Consider the following 13,797-nt stretch of genomic DNA (forward strand, 5'->3'; position numbering starts at 1 on the left):
TCGGTGACCGCGACAACGGAAAATTGTTATACATTTTGTAACGCACCGCAATCGCACCGACGCGAATGTCCTTCCGTGAATCGTTTGAACCAGAATATAGTGAAATAAAGCCGTTTTGCATGTAATATATACACAGAAGGTTGCGTTCGCTGCTTGGGTACGGGTTTTTCGGCTCAACGCGCATCGGAGGCAGTCGTAGCAATTATTTGCTAGCAAAGGATCCATGAATTCCAACCGACGCTTATTCCCGTTCCCGTGGAGGAATCATGGATATCATGTTAAAGATTTTTCGGGTTAAAATAAATATCGAGGAAGAGGAAGTTGGCTTTTGTTTTTAAAATGAGAATATCTGTAACGTAATCTCAAGACGGCGCTCTCAAAAGACTAAGCAACGACAACCCAATAAACGGAGCTGGCCATATGCACACAGTTCTAACATACTGCCTGATTGCTGGAATAGTTCGTCGAGCTGTTTTTAAACTCTAAATAAACTTCAGGAAAATCACAATGTATGCAATTCAGTACAGGACAGGACGACCTTTTGAAATAATTGACGTACCTATGTAAAACAATGAATAAACAACAATGCCCTCCGTTTTCCAAATACCAACCAATTGTCAAAAACAAGTTCAACTCACGTGTAGCTTGTGCTGGGTTTTGTGTTGCGTGATTTAATTTAATCCTTGTTCGTTTTATTATTTATAGAAGAAACTGATTCCAGACAGTAACATAAACGCATAATAGGGAGGATGAATTTAGTTGAGTTCTGTTGCGTTATGTTCTGTTTTTTCTAATCTCTCACTCCCGTGTTGCATAGTACAACGCCTGCCAACCCATCTACCTGTCTTGTAATAATATAGGAAAAAAAATAACTCCGAAAGAGAAGGAGCCCGGACATTGCCAACCGACCTTCTTCTCCTTCTTCTTGGCGTAACGACCACTTGATCATGCCTGCCCGTTAAGGGCTTACGAGACTTGTTTCCCTGTTGTACGTGGATAGTCAGTCCTCTCGTACAGGGGAGGGTCCGGTCTCGGTTGGGATTCGAACCCACGCCGTCGAGGTGGTGAGAACCCGGCGCTCATGGGCCGATTTTCTAACCGGCGCTACCGCTCGGATGTCGCGGACCCTCAACCGACCTATACCCAGTCGAAAAAAAAAAAAGTAAGGGTGGAAATCTACATCTTTCGCCACATGACTCGCCTTGGACTAGCCAGACCAATTCAGAGGGCAAGATTTAAGTAAAACCACATTTTCCAAGTAATTGGGTAATGGTGCCGAACAGAATAAAAAATAAAACAAATACAAAAGTTCCTTCCTGATCAAAAACGGATGAATAAAGAACGTATCTGGATGTACAAATAAAGGTTATAAGAAAATGAAAGATACAATAGAAAATCCCTAAACAGTTACGCCACGGAACAAAACTGACCGTAAGATTGCGGACAATGTGACAAAACCGGACTTGTTTTTCCTAATATTATGTTTGTTTCCGCACTTCTCCTCTCCTGTCTGTCTGCTGTCTGACTGCTTTGTTCTCCTTTCGCACACTCGGTTTGCGCACTCTCCCTTCCTATCTGTAGTCGTACGTGTAGTCAGTACAATTTGTGTATCACCCCTAATTTGTTTAACGGATGTTTAGTAGCTTAGGGTAGGTGTTTTAACTTCTACTTACATCTCTAGAGCATGCGGTATCTTACCTTAACTGTGTATCTTTTTTTTTTTTAATCTTCGTATAGCCTAATCCGCGCACCTACCCCTTCCCTTCCTATATCTTCTCTCTTTTCTTCTTCCTCGGCGGCCATCCGTCTGGTTAGCGCGCGCGTCGTACATACCCCGCTCAGCAATTCGATAAACGATCTTGATCATCCTCCTCCTCCTCATCCATCTCATCCTCTTCCACATCGATTCTACTCGTCCGTGTCACTCGACAGCTTGTCTTTGTCGCGCCGTTCCTCGCGTTTGTTTTCGCCGGAGGTAACCGCCGGCGGGTTACTGCTGCCCTGCTGCATCGCTCGCTGCTTCATCAAGGTCCAGTCGAAGGTGTAGTCGTACTGATGATTCAGCGTGCGGAACAGAATCCTGGAAGGAGAGACAATAATGAGCGATGAAGGAATGCTGTTGGCAGGAAATGGCACGAGCTTGTTGTGGCTTACCGGAACAGCTGTCGCAGATACATGTAGTCGGGCCCTTCCTCGAAGCGCAAACTGCGGCAGTAGTTGAGGTACATGGCGAACTCGGCCGGGAAGCCTTTGCAGAGCACCTCGATCGGGGTGGACATCTTCTTCTCGGAGATCTTCTCGTACTTCTGCTTCTTGTTGGTCGCCTTCAGGCCCTGCCATGGCAGCGAGCCGCGGTTGAAGTACATCATCACGTAGCCGAGCGACTCCATATCGTCACGGCGGCTCTGCTCGATGCCGAGATGGGCGTTGATCGATGCGTACCGAGCCGTGCCGGTCAGGTTCTTGTCCTCCCGGTAGCTGATGTGGACGCGCGAGCGGAAGTCGCGGTACTTCTTCGCAAGCCCGAAGTCGATCAGGAACAGCTTGTTGCAGTGGCGGCCGATGCCCATCAGGAAGTTGTCCGGCTTGATGTCACGGTGGATGAAGTTCTTCATATGCAGATATTCGAGTCGGCCGATCATTTGGTCCACGAGCATGAGTACGGTCTTGATCGTAAAGTGACGGCTACAGAAATTAAACAGATCCTCGAGCGACGGGCCGAGCAGATCCATTACCAACACATGGTAACTGCGCTCCTGGCCGAAGTAGCGGATGTGCGGGATGCCGATGCCACCGGTCAGCACCTTGTACAGCTTGTACTCGTACGTGAGCTGCGGGTGGCGCGCGAGAATGCTCTCCACTTTCAGCGCCACCTCTTCCCCATTTGTGATGTTAATGCCCAGATAGATGTCACCGAACGAGCCCGATCCGATCTTCCGGATTATGCGGTACTTCCCGGCTACGATGAAGTCGTTCATTTTGATCTCGTAACCTGCTTCTTGCTAAGGCTAAGGCGCCGGCGGAACAATTGTGGAGGAGTTGGCGGCGGCTACACGTGCTTCTTCCAAAGGACTTTTGTTGCTGTTTTTCGCTTAACTATCAGTACAGTACTTAACAAAAAGGTTGACACTTTTTCACGTGCTTTTTTTGATGGCGCGCAAGTGGCTTTGCTTGCTTGCTTGCGGTTTGATTGATGGAACACACAGTTTTGCTCTTGAATGATGTCACGCCGTTGGCAAAGCGCCGCAATCGACTCGTCGTTCGCTTAGTTGCGGTTAAATGAACGCCCGGCTTTATTACCGATGTCGATAGAAATACCTGTAACGATATTTCATTCAAGAGCAAGCACTACATGTGTAAAGGTAGTAAAGTAGGTCCTAAAAATAGACAAATACAAGAAATAGAAAGAGGATAGAATTTATTAGTCGTTGCAAGCATGATGCAAAACACACGGAGCTACATCCGAACGCTAATACGATTGCCCCGATTGTTTGTTTTGTTCCTTTTGAAGCATCTTCTATTGGACATTGCGGTACTAGAACTCCCCCCTTTTCGCGTAGGGCGCATTTGCATCGAATGACTAACGTGTTTGGCATTCTTTAGCTGCAAGAGTTATGATTTAGCTTTATGACTTTATTATTATTTATGACTATGATCACTGTCTACTCCAAGAACGTACAGACTAGCATTGAGCAGAAAATAAGTACACAACCTAGTAGAACACAAGGGCTAAAATCAAGCTCGGTTTGGTAGGTACTCCGGTGCAGACCAATCACGCAGCACTTCCAAAACGTCAACTGCACGTAGATCTAGACCTCAAACAAGGATAGGTAAAGCACAATGGGGTTTTTTTTAGAATTCGGTAGAGTTGGTCTGCACATCCGAATCTCGTCTTCTGTTTCGACCTATTGTTTCCATTTTCCAACGCCATTTTACAATTGTTACGTTTGTCACACGCATACCGAGACCGAGATGCTACCTCACGGACCGTTTTGCCCGATGCGGAGCCCCGATGTGTGTGTCGCTGGCCTCGCACCATATTCTTGCTCGGATGCACCCAATTGAGAGTTCGTCAACATGGAACCAACCCGTTGTCCGCTGACCACAGGGCACGGGTAAACCTACCGTTCTCCAGCTGTTTTCGTCGTAGTTTTTTACTCGGGAGCCAGCTCGGGAAAACTAAAAGAAAAACACACGCAGTTCGGGACGGAAATGAACCTAAAACATCGTCCACCAATTGGACTGACTCTGAGTGTCTCCAAATCCAGCTTTTAGGTCTCTAATGTGCGGAACATATTCACTAACACATAGGCACGCGACGTTTGCTTTGATTTCCCCTTCTACTAGCCCATCTGACGTCCATTGCTTTTTTTTTCTTTTTTTACCTGCCAAAGGGAAAAAGGCCACGGTCGGAGCGGAATCAATTTTTCGCGATTGATTTTTCCAAGCCCTAATCGGGGTCCCGAATGCGGCTGCACACACATCAATTTGAGGGCAACAAAATGCTGGGCCGAACCACACAATGAATACGACGAATATGACTTACCTTCCGCGGGCCGCAGCTTTCCATGCGATCTGGTTTTTGTTTCACACTTTTCTCCTCACCACAAATGCTGCGCTAACACTCGGTGGTGCGTGCGAACACGACGTTTCGTTGAAAACTGAAGAACTGTACAAATTTCCGCTTCCTTTCGCTTGACCTGCTGGCGGGCGAGTTTACATCTAAATACGCTGAAACGAGTCGATGAGAAGATACTTGAGTCAGCGATCGCGCAAATATCCCCCGAAAAAACGGAAGACTAACCACACAGAAACTCAAACGATATCTAAATCAACCAAACGTCAATATGGCGGATCATCGGCAAAGCATAAAGCTAAAGCCGTCCGTCCACTGGTGGAGTTTCGAATCGAGGGCTATTGTGAATTCGAAACAGTTTGACGTTTGAGAACCGAAATTTAATCTAACCGTTGCCAACTCCTTGCAAATTGTTGGATTTTTATCGTATGCAACAATATTAATATCGTTTGATGGATTTTGTATTTGTTGGGAGCTGAATTTCAATAGCAATCTCACCATTTCGAAAATTATATGCAGTTAAAATTCGTTTTGCTCAATTCCCCCGCAGAATTTTACTGCCAACTGCGTTTGACAGATACATTCCTTCCTTAAAATCTGAACCGAGCACGACCGGTTCTGATTTGCTTTTGACTGGAATTTTGATGTCAAAGTTCAAGTTGCTGCATACAACTAGACAGATATTTTACTTTAGCTGCCATTCTTTTTAATTTACGATTATAAAAACAGTTTTAGCGAGAAAATAAATGAAAGTAAGAATTTATTGCGCTGGTACTACCTCACATTCGACAGAAGAAGCTTCAAATGTCAAACTTACATTCGTAGATAAGTTTCGAACTGGTCCTTCCATTCGTGAACATTTTTTCGATCTTGAGTCATCCGAATCACACTACACGTCGGATTCGGATGTGGAACTGGGGCTTAAGGTGCCTTTCCAAGCGAATGTGAATCATATGTGCGGATGTAGGAATGCAGCGAGTGAATGTTTGTAGCTTTGTCACACCCTCGTGCAATGTTGACAGCTCCCCTATAAACGTGAGTTGCTATAATGGCGAGTGCGATTCTTCAAAATTGACACATCTTTCGTTCCACGCGTTCGTTACGCTGCACTGTTGGGAATATATTTTCTAACTTTGTAAAGACACGGAAACGTTTAAAAAATGTTCCGTGCTTTCATCTATTTCATTTGCCTGTAATGTTTTCTTCAAAAACTTGTTCCATAAAAACCTGACTCATGAAGGAACCTTGTGTTTTCGAAAGATGACAGATGGAAAGGTGACATAGAAGGAGTGTTTTTTTCTTCGATCCTTCCTTTCGTTTCTTTGTGCAGTTGTAGTTTTACGAATGGTTCATGTTTGCGCACCAGAGTAGTGCTGTTATGCCTTTTTTCCTTTCGCATAAAGGCTTTTTTCGGCTGATATAGTGCTAACAGGTACGGTTTGCTCAAATGCATTAACACCTGCGCGAGCAAGAAACGGGGATTATTTGGTACATCGCGGAATAGTAAGATATACCCAGTGAAGTCCAGAGTTTACTGTGTCTATAGCAGACGTGCCCATTTGTACTGCATTCTGCTACGCAGATTCAGAATCATCGTCGTTGTGTGTTTACGGATTAATGCTCTTATCGTCCGGTTGTCGAATCTTGCGTGTTTCTAACGCACGGTGTGTGTAATGCAGCAAAGAAAATCAAAATCAACAACAACCAACCATCATTCAACCAATCGCATTGCCATAGCGATAGATTCAGCGTAATAGGTTTGTTTCAGTAATGCAGATTTTTTCCTTCGCTCCTTTCGACCGTAGGATGTCGTTCGTATTTCCATGCGTTGGTGACAGAAAATGACATTCCTCTGAAGGTAAACACATCACGTCCATGCTGTGCAATCTCTCGTTCCACCGTTTGGCGCACTCTGTTGACCTACGAACTGGTGCTGACTGTGAAGCCGAGTTCACCAGAGAGATGGTTCAATCGCTAAAGATTTTATTTGTTTGGTATGTTTGTGCGCAGCATCTGGCTACCGGATGGTATTTCTTTACGCTCCATTTCGTTCCCCTTTTCGACAGATCGAACAAAACGGAAGCATCGCAGCGAAAGCAACTCCCACCAAAGTAGAATATGGCGAAAGAGTATGACTATCTGCTCAAGGTTCTCCTCGTTGGCGACAGCGACGTTGGGAAGCAGGAAATTTTATCCGGGCTGGACGATGGCTCGACGGAAAGTCCGTTTTGCAGTGGCAGTGGAAGTGAGTACCTCGTTGTTTGATACTTTCGAACGTACGAATTGTGAAATTGTATACCTTCCTCCCCTCCTAGCGGCACATAAAACAACCACAATTCTGCTGGATGGCAAGCGAGTGAAGCTGCAAATCTGGGATACTTCCGGGCAGGGGCGGTTCTGCACGATCATCCGCTCATACTCCCGCGGGGCCCAGGGCATCATTCTCGTCTACGACATCACGAACAAGTGGAGCTTCGACGGTCTGAACCGGTGGCTCAAGGAGGTAGAGGAGCACGCGCCGGGCGTGCCGAAGGTGCTGGTCGGCAATCGGCTCCATCTGGCGTTCAAGCGGCAGGTGGCGGCCAAGCAGGCGGAACTGTACGCGTCCCGCAACAAGATGGCCTGCTTCGAGATTTCCCCGCTGTGCGACTTCAACATCCGCGAGTCGTTCTGTGAGCTCGCCCGGATGGCGCTGCACCGGAACGGCATGGAGCGTATCTGGCGCTCGAACAAGGTGCTGTCGCTGCAGGAGCTGTGCTGCCGGAGTATCTGCCGGCGAACGAATGTATATACGATAGATAGCCTTCCGCTGCCACCGTCGGTCAAGTCCTACCTACGATCGTACGCGCTCACCTCGTCCCAGTGCTTAAACACCGTGCTGAACAATTCCGCCTCGACGGCGAAGAATCTCAAATGCAAAACCAATTCCGCGCACCACCTGAAACACAACGTTCGGAATGGATGTGTCATTTCCTGATTGTTGTCATGGCAGCAAGGTTAGCTTTTTTTTTGTTAGTTGACGCTCTGCGTTAGCCCCATGTGTACAGGCCATTGCGGAAGAAGTTCTTTCTGTTTCTTATTATTTTTTTTAACACCGTTACAATTGTCGCATTCTGCAGATTTTCCTGCAAACGAACTAAGTGTGTATATACCTTCTCCCCCTTTGCCCCTAACTTTTAATCAATTTTCGTTTTACCATGGCAAACCCATCCATGCTACATCGTCCGTGTTTCTTCGGCATTTGTTTCGGTTTCTGGCAACACCATGCAACAAAGCGCTGGCGCGGGTGATGTCGGTACGGCAAGTGTTTTGGCTGGCAGCCTCTTTACACGCTGCACCATTTTCGCATCGTATTAATCCCCAACCACCTAACCGGAAGGTCAGTTTCCTTGCGTGGAAGCGCAAGGAAACATGAGTTGCTCAACGAGTGCGGGCCGCTTTGCTGGCCGAAAGCTGGGCAGAGGAAATTTGATACTGAACGAACCAAATACTAATTTTATTAACTTACGAACGTAGATAAGCATCATTAACGATTACACTGTAAGCAAAAAATGTGGTATATGTAGTTTACGAGAAAGAGAGAGTTAGAGATGGGGAGAAAGAAAGCGTAGTCATCGCTGCGGGCATCTAGGAGGAAGAAACGAAGAAGGACAGAGGAGAGTATTGCGTTTGGAATGACATATATATATATTTTGTAAGCCCTTTAAAATAGCGAGCATTCGGAGGTTCGACTTTAAAAGTATTTCTAACCTCAGCACACACACACACACACACACATACATTCACAAACACACATACACACAGCATACATACACTTTTCTACTGTGACAGGCTTTGCATTACTCATTTACTCCCAACGATATGTCGTGTGATTAGAATTTTTCTTTTTTGTGGCGTAGGTCCCAGTCTCACAGTCATTTGTAAGCATAGCGTACAACTAAACACTAACGGAAGTTGCGTCCGGAGGGTCCGCAAAAGGTGGTTAAATTGTCCGCCCGACCGTTACGTATGTGCCGACGATTGAACTACCTTCGTCCAGCTTGGAGCACACTAAAATCACTAGGGTTTTTGCTCCCTTTTGAACAAAACTGCGGCGCCATATTGGCCCCATTCCGGGTGAAAGCTGCGCGAGTTGTTAAAGTCCCTCAGGTCAGCACCGACGACAAATTTCGATGATGAATTGTAACGCTGTCGGATTCGAAATTCGAGCGGTTGGACGGAGCACAGCGTTATGATCCACATTGATACAATAGAAAGCGATATCTTAAAGCCAATCAGTACAATCAGCAACATTTTCTTGACGTTGTGAAGAGTGAGATAAACTGAAACGCACAAAACCCAGAACCCCCAACTGGCTGCAACGTGCACGTGTAATGTGTAGGAGTCAGGTCCCAAGAACTTTGGCCCCCCAGTAAGTCGATTTGTTTGCCCCTCCCCCCTCCTCCATTAGACTCAACAGGTCTTAGCGAGGAGTAGTTGACGGAAATAAAACGAAAGCAAACGCAAACACTTTTTAAGGCTATGCTTTGATTTCAATATACATATATAAATATATATTTATGATGTGGTTTTTTTATTTGTTTAGGTAACATATGTATGATGTTTAAGAAAATAAAGATTATTTGAAGGAATCGCCTCTAGGTTGCGATGCGATGTGAAGTTTTGCGGATATATCAATGCAAAGCCGATGTATGTTTGAGAGTTAGAGAAACGAGACCGCTAGCAGCACCTCTGAGGGCATTTCACGGTAAGTAGCCATCGTAGATGTAGCCCCCCTCGCTTTGGGTGGGTTTCTTCAGCATGTACTTACTGTTGCTATCGTTGTTCCCGTGGCCCAGCTGAAAGAGGTTCCTTTTCGTGGGATTCTGAGCGCGCAGCTGGTTCAAGCGATTGCGGTTCAGCCCCGGGTATGCTGGGTCCACGTTCAGGTAGTTGCCCGCCTTGTAGTCGTTCGTGATGAGCTTGACGAACACCTCCTGCTTGTCGGTTGACGCCGGTTCGTTGCTGCTATACTGCACCTGCTGCTGCTGCTGTTGCTGGGTGCTGGGGGTTCCGAGCGGCTTCAGGCCAAGCTCGTGGCGGCTCATCGACTTGATCTGCTGCTCCTTCTCGGCCGCTTCCAGCTCGTCGCGGTTTTTGTACAGCATGCAGAAGGCGCGCATGGTGAAGAAGTACACCAGCTCGACGCCCGACAGCAGGCTGAAGCCGAGGAACAGGCCGGCGATGCCACCGAACGACACCAGCAGGTCGACCCAGCCGAACAGCACCTCGCGCTTGTAGCGGATGATGGGCCAGGTCAGATACTCTATCGTCACCTGCGCGTCCTGCTGATCCTCTTCGGTTTTCATGCTGGAAGAGAAACACTCAGGTCAGACGCAGGTTAGTATGTGACCACTGGCTCGCGTGTGCTGTGCATACACCTACATTTTCGAGTACTTCTCTATGTCGTACACCGTGTTGAGGCAGCCGAGCTCGCAGCCCTGGCAGCTGTAGATGCTGGTGATGTTGTCCGCGTACTCGCTGAGGCACTGAAAGTTGTCGGACGTGCAGGCCGGCTGGGGGCGCACCGGGGCGTAGAACGGCGGGATGCAGCTGCAGAACTTCAGGCTCTTCGAGATGCGGCACTCCTTCATGCAGCCGGAGAAGGTGTACGCGTCCTGGTAGTACTGCAGCTTCTCCTCCTCCGGGAAGATGCACTTCCGCTGCCCGATCGACAGCTGCTGGGCGTCCTCGGTCGTGTAGGTCTGCTTCATCGAGATCAGGAACTCCACCTTCGAGTCGAGGTCCCACATCACCTGCGGCTGGAAGTCCCAGCCGGAGATTTCGTTGTACGAGTGTATGAAGATGTTGCTCTCGCGCAGCGGCTCGAATGTCAGCGCCCACTTCTTGTCCGTCTCGAACAGCACGAAAAACTCCGTGTTGAACAGTCTGTAAGAGAAGAGATGAAAGGGTACAAGTGTCCAGCGTGAGTTAGAACGGAATGGGATTAGCGAAAATGATTTGAATTTTCTCGGCTACGATTCCAAAACCTGTCTATCGTTTGTGGGGTGGAATGTGTAAATTAACGTTACGCCATTACTTTCGGGAACAACTGTTCGCTGGGAGGACTTACTCGACCTGCTTGTTGTTGGTGTAGCGCGCGTTGAAGGCAAAGCAGAAACCGTGCTCGGTGTACATCGGTTTGAACATCTCGCAGCAGTCGATGTCCTCGTCCTTGTAGCGGCACATGGCGAACGTGTCGTTGCAGCGGACCGCCACCCGGAACACCAGGTCCCGCAGGTTGAACGTCCGCAGCGTCTTCCGGGCGGGCAAATCGCTCAGCATGGCGGCCACCTCGCGCAGGTTGGCGTACGACAGCTGCGTCAGCAGCTTCAGGAACGGCTCGTACACCTCGCTGCCGGGCTCGTACCCGCCCAGGGTCTCGTACGCCACCCGCCGGACCGCCTCCTCGTCGTACGGTGCGGTCGGGCAGACGAGCACGGTCGGGAAGATCACCTGCTGGTTGTGGAAGTCCGTGTCCAGCCCGGTGATGGTCGGGTTGGTCTGGAACTTCTCCCACAGGCTGAAGATGATCACCACCGCCGCGATGAAGCCGAACGCGACGAAGCAGAACCACATGAAGCGCTCGAAGAACGGCCGGCCCTCCTCGGCGATGTAGCGCACGCCGTGCAGCGTTGAGTTGTCGAAAAACTCCTTCGTCTGCACGATGAAGCTGCGCCGGAACAGGCGCAGCGTGTTGAACGTTGGCCGCGCTTTCGCCGCCTTCGAGCGGCCCTTCTTCCGCTGGCCCGGCCCGTTCGGGCCCTTGGCTCGCACGCGTCTCGCGCCGGGCTGCTTCGCTGGAGGATCCATCGGCGGCACCCGGACACAAACTAACCGTCGCGCTCGTGCGCTGGCAGGATTCTCGTTCGCTTCTCCTCCGGCTCGCGTGACTGCGCCTAATTAGTGTGCCCGAGGGTAATGAACGCTATCAGTCGCTTATCGCACCACCAACATCACCGAGCAGGTGTAAAACTATTGTCACAAAATCGAGCCCGAGCACGGACTAAGTCGACGCTTGCCGACGAGTCGAACTAACCCTAATGTCTACGACCAAAACAACGCTGCTTCCATCTACGAGTAATATATCGTTCACTTTGCATCGAAATCGATCGAGTTTGTATATTTGACACATTCATTAACATCTATATTAATCCCTTTTTATTCGATTTAAATAGATCGTGAGTGTTAGAGGTAGAAAAACATACAAGTTTAGAAGTCTCAATTATTTTAACCTAGTCAACATTTTGGATGTAAAAGATGGTTGTATTCAGACGGAAATTCGGTGTGTTTGGTGGTGTTTTCAACGAATTTGAACATTCTTAAACACCTAGAGCAGATGTTAGAGGAATATAACGTTTCACACTAAAAGTTGTAATAGTATCAAGAGTAAACTGAATGAGATAAATCCCGGGTAGGCTGGACGTAGAGGTGAGTGGTAGTGGGATGTGTTTTGCTCACGTGCAATAGTCAAAGTTATGTTTTCCAATATCTTATTATCATGTAGAACATCCAACGAACGCGAGGGTTAACGGTTGGGCTGTAATTGATTTGTTTTTCAAATTTGTGTGCGTTTCGGTTTGCCTACCGTAAGGCGCGGAAGACTGGCGTTTCGTGTCCGACACCGAATTGCCTACATTTGGGCGGGTTTATCGAACGGTTGGTGCATCCTGCGACGCTGCCGGGGGTCAGCAAGGACTGGCGGGGTCCATAATGGTTTTAACGCACGGTATCCACGCTAACGATCGATGTTTCGGCAAACGCTCCAAGGCCCTAATGGACGTCCATTAGCAACGTGTTGCTACGCGTTCGGTTGGGTCGAGGTGGAAAGGGATGGGATGGTGGCAGACCAGAGGGTGCAACGGCTTCCGAAGCCGGAAGCCAAGGTCCAACGGGCGGTTTGTTTGGTTTAAAAAAAAAGCTTCCATGCTCTCCACGCTTCCGAGGGCGACACGATTTCTGCTGAGTAAGTGTTTGGATTTCCCGTTTGTTGCCGCTTTGCCGCTGCACGTTTTCCCGTGCGGGTGAGTCATCGTCCCTGCCGTCCGTCGCAAACGCCCTCCTTTGGAAGGGAATGCATTTATGAATGAATAAAATCACCCAATTAAAGACCGGAACGGATGCAAATGGCGGGCGCAGCATTCCCGGGAGTGGAGACCAGGAATGCAGCCGATCGCGCACACAGTTTCCTCTCGGGCAATATCTCGGGCACGTTATCTGTGTGTGTGTGTGTGTGTGTCGTTCGGATAAATTTGGACCGCCCAACAACGGGAGTCCCTGCGAGTCGGCAGGGCTAATTGAGGCCGAACGGTGGAATCTCGGGTTTTGGCAGGGTCCACCGAGAGGATCCAATTTACGGAGGATGAAAATAAAAAACCCCAAAACAGGGAATGCAATGCCTGAAGTCCAACCAAAAGCTGACCGAAGGGAAGCCAGGGGGACCGCAAAACCAAAGGTCCTCGCAGTTATATGCATCGATTCTTGTCGAGGAGTCGCCGCCAACCAAGGGAAAAGGAGCACAAAACTAAACGCTCCCGATAATCATCAGTACCGAAAGGGGGGAAGGGAGGACGGAGTGAAGTGAGAACTCATGCAAATGTAGCCTCACGGTAGGAGATTAAAAAAAGGACTCCCAACTTCCCAGCCCAAGCGGATGATGGGGGGGGGGGGGAACCTTGGAAGAATGAAACCATTCATTAGAAAATCCCGAAAGTCATCCCTCCGCGTTCGCGGGTGCGGGCGGGAACGGGGAAGGAACGGGACGCTCCGGGAACGGGGGTTGGGTTTTGGGTGATTTTCCTTCGGTTTGGGGGCTTTCGTGTTCGCTGCTTTACGTCCCGATTCCGCATGATTCATCGCATTAAAGGGCCAGTTGGCGCTAGTGGTAGTGGAGGCGGGGAAGGGCGGAAGTGGCGAACGGAATGGAATCGTGACGAAAATAGTCCCTAACTAGCCGCGCCGCGCCAATGTCAGAGCAGCAGCAGAAAATGAGCAGCAAAAAAGCGTAAGTTTCGTTCGGGGTTTCGATTTCGCACCGACTTGGAAACACTAGAAGAGGATAAGAAAGGGTTGGGGATAGGGGAGGGGGAAGGGGGGAAGGTCTGTGTTGGCGAAAAAAACACTGAATGCGAACATTTATGCTTTGACAGCACGAAACCGGATGACGACCTTGACCGGAACTG

General features: G+C 48.7%; 3 protein-coding genes across 4 annotated transcripts; 1 reads left to right on the top strand and 2 right to left on the bottom strand.

Moving 5' to 3' along the window:
- Positions 1–1,635: 1,635 nt before the first annotated feature.
- On the bottom strand, positions 1,636–4,861 carry LOC131269455 (casein kinase I-like). 2 transcript variants are annotated; one of them, XM_058271818.1, is made up of 4 exons: positions 4,805–4,861; positions 4,547–4,731; positions 2,155–3,377; positions 1,636–2,080 (listed from the first exon to the last, which is right to left on the bottom strand). In XM_058271818.1, the coding sequence occupies exons 3-4, from the start codon at positions 2,976–2,978 to the stop codon at positions 1,909–1,911; spliced, it is 996 nt and encodes a 331-aa protein (XP_058127801.1). In that variant the 5' UTR covers positions 2,979–3,377; positions 4,547–4,731; positions 4,805–4,861; the 3' UTR covers positions 1,636–1,908. The 2 variants fall into 2 exon arrangements, with proteins under 2 accessions (XP_058127801.1, XP_058127802.1); XM_058271819.1 differs by lacking the exon at positions 4,805–4,861 and having other exon boundaries at positions 4,547–4,788.
- Positions 4,862–5,908: 1,047 nt separating this feature from the next.
- Positions 5,909–8,351, top strand: LOC131269788 (ras-related protein Rab-40B). The gene is made up of 4 exons (XM_058272303.1): positions 5,909–6,008; positions 6,382–6,570; positions 6,643–6,821; positions 6,892–8,351. Exons 3-4 carry the CDS (start codon positions 6,695–6,697, stop codon positions 7,551–7,553), a joined length of 789 nt encoding a protein of 262 aa, XP_058128286.1. The 5' UTR covers positions 5,909–6,008; positions 6,382–6,570; positions 6,643–6,694; the 3' UTR covers positions 7,554–8,351.
- A 967-nt stretch (positions 8,352–9,318) lies between these two features.
- LOC131268859 (sodium channel protein Nach) lies at positions 9,319–11,428 on the bottom strand. Its single transcript, XM_058271144.1, has 3 exons — positions 10,689–11,428; positions 10,001–10,504; positions 9,319–9,925 (listed from the first exon to the last, which is right to left on the bottom strand). The coding sequence occupies exons 1-3, from the start codon at positions 11,426–11,428 to the stop codon at positions 9,319–9,321; spliced, it is 1,851 nt and encodes a 616-aa protein (XP_058127127.1).
- Positions 11,429–13,797: the final 2,369 nt, after the last annotated feature.

Source organism: Anopheles coustani, chromosome X (genome assembly GCF_943734705.1).
Source record: "Anopheles coustani chromosome X, idAnoCousDA_361_x.2, whole genome shotgun sequence".
Classification (NCBI taxonomy): Eukaryota; Metazoa; Arthropoda; class Insecta; order Diptera; family Culicidae; genus Anopheles; species Anopheles coustani.

Bases quoted from the DNA above. Each gene is read 5' to 3' on its own strand.
- LOC131269455 (XM_058271818.1), bottom strand. From the start codon at position 2,978: ATGAACGACTTCATCGTAGCCGGGAAGTACCGCATAATCCGGAAGATC. The intron at 2,081-2,154 runs GTAAGCCACAAC...CTCTCCTTCCAG, and splicing joins TATCTGCGACAGCTGTTCCG to GATTCTGTTCCGCACGCTGA.
- LOC131269788 (XM_058272303.1), top strand. From the start codon at position 6,695: ATGGCGAAAGAGTATGACTATCTGCTCAAGGTTCTCCTCGTTGGCGAC. The intron at 6,822-6,891 runs GTGAGTACCTCG...CTCCCCTCCTAG, and splicing joins GTTTTGCAGTGGCAGTGGAA to CGGCACATAAAACAACCACA.
- LOC131268859 (XM_058271144.1), bottom strand. From the start codon at position 11,428: ATGGATCCTCCAGCGAAGCAGCCCGGCGCGAGACGCGTGCGAGCCAAG. The intron at 10,505-10,688 runs GTAAGTCCTCCC...CTTCTCTTACAG, and splicing joins ACCAACAACAAGCAGGTCGA to ACTGTTCAACACGGAGTTTT. The intron at 9,926-10,000 runs GTAGGTGTATGC...TTTCTCTTCCAG, and splicing joins ATAGAGAAGTACTCGAAAAT to CATGAAAACCGAAGAGGATC.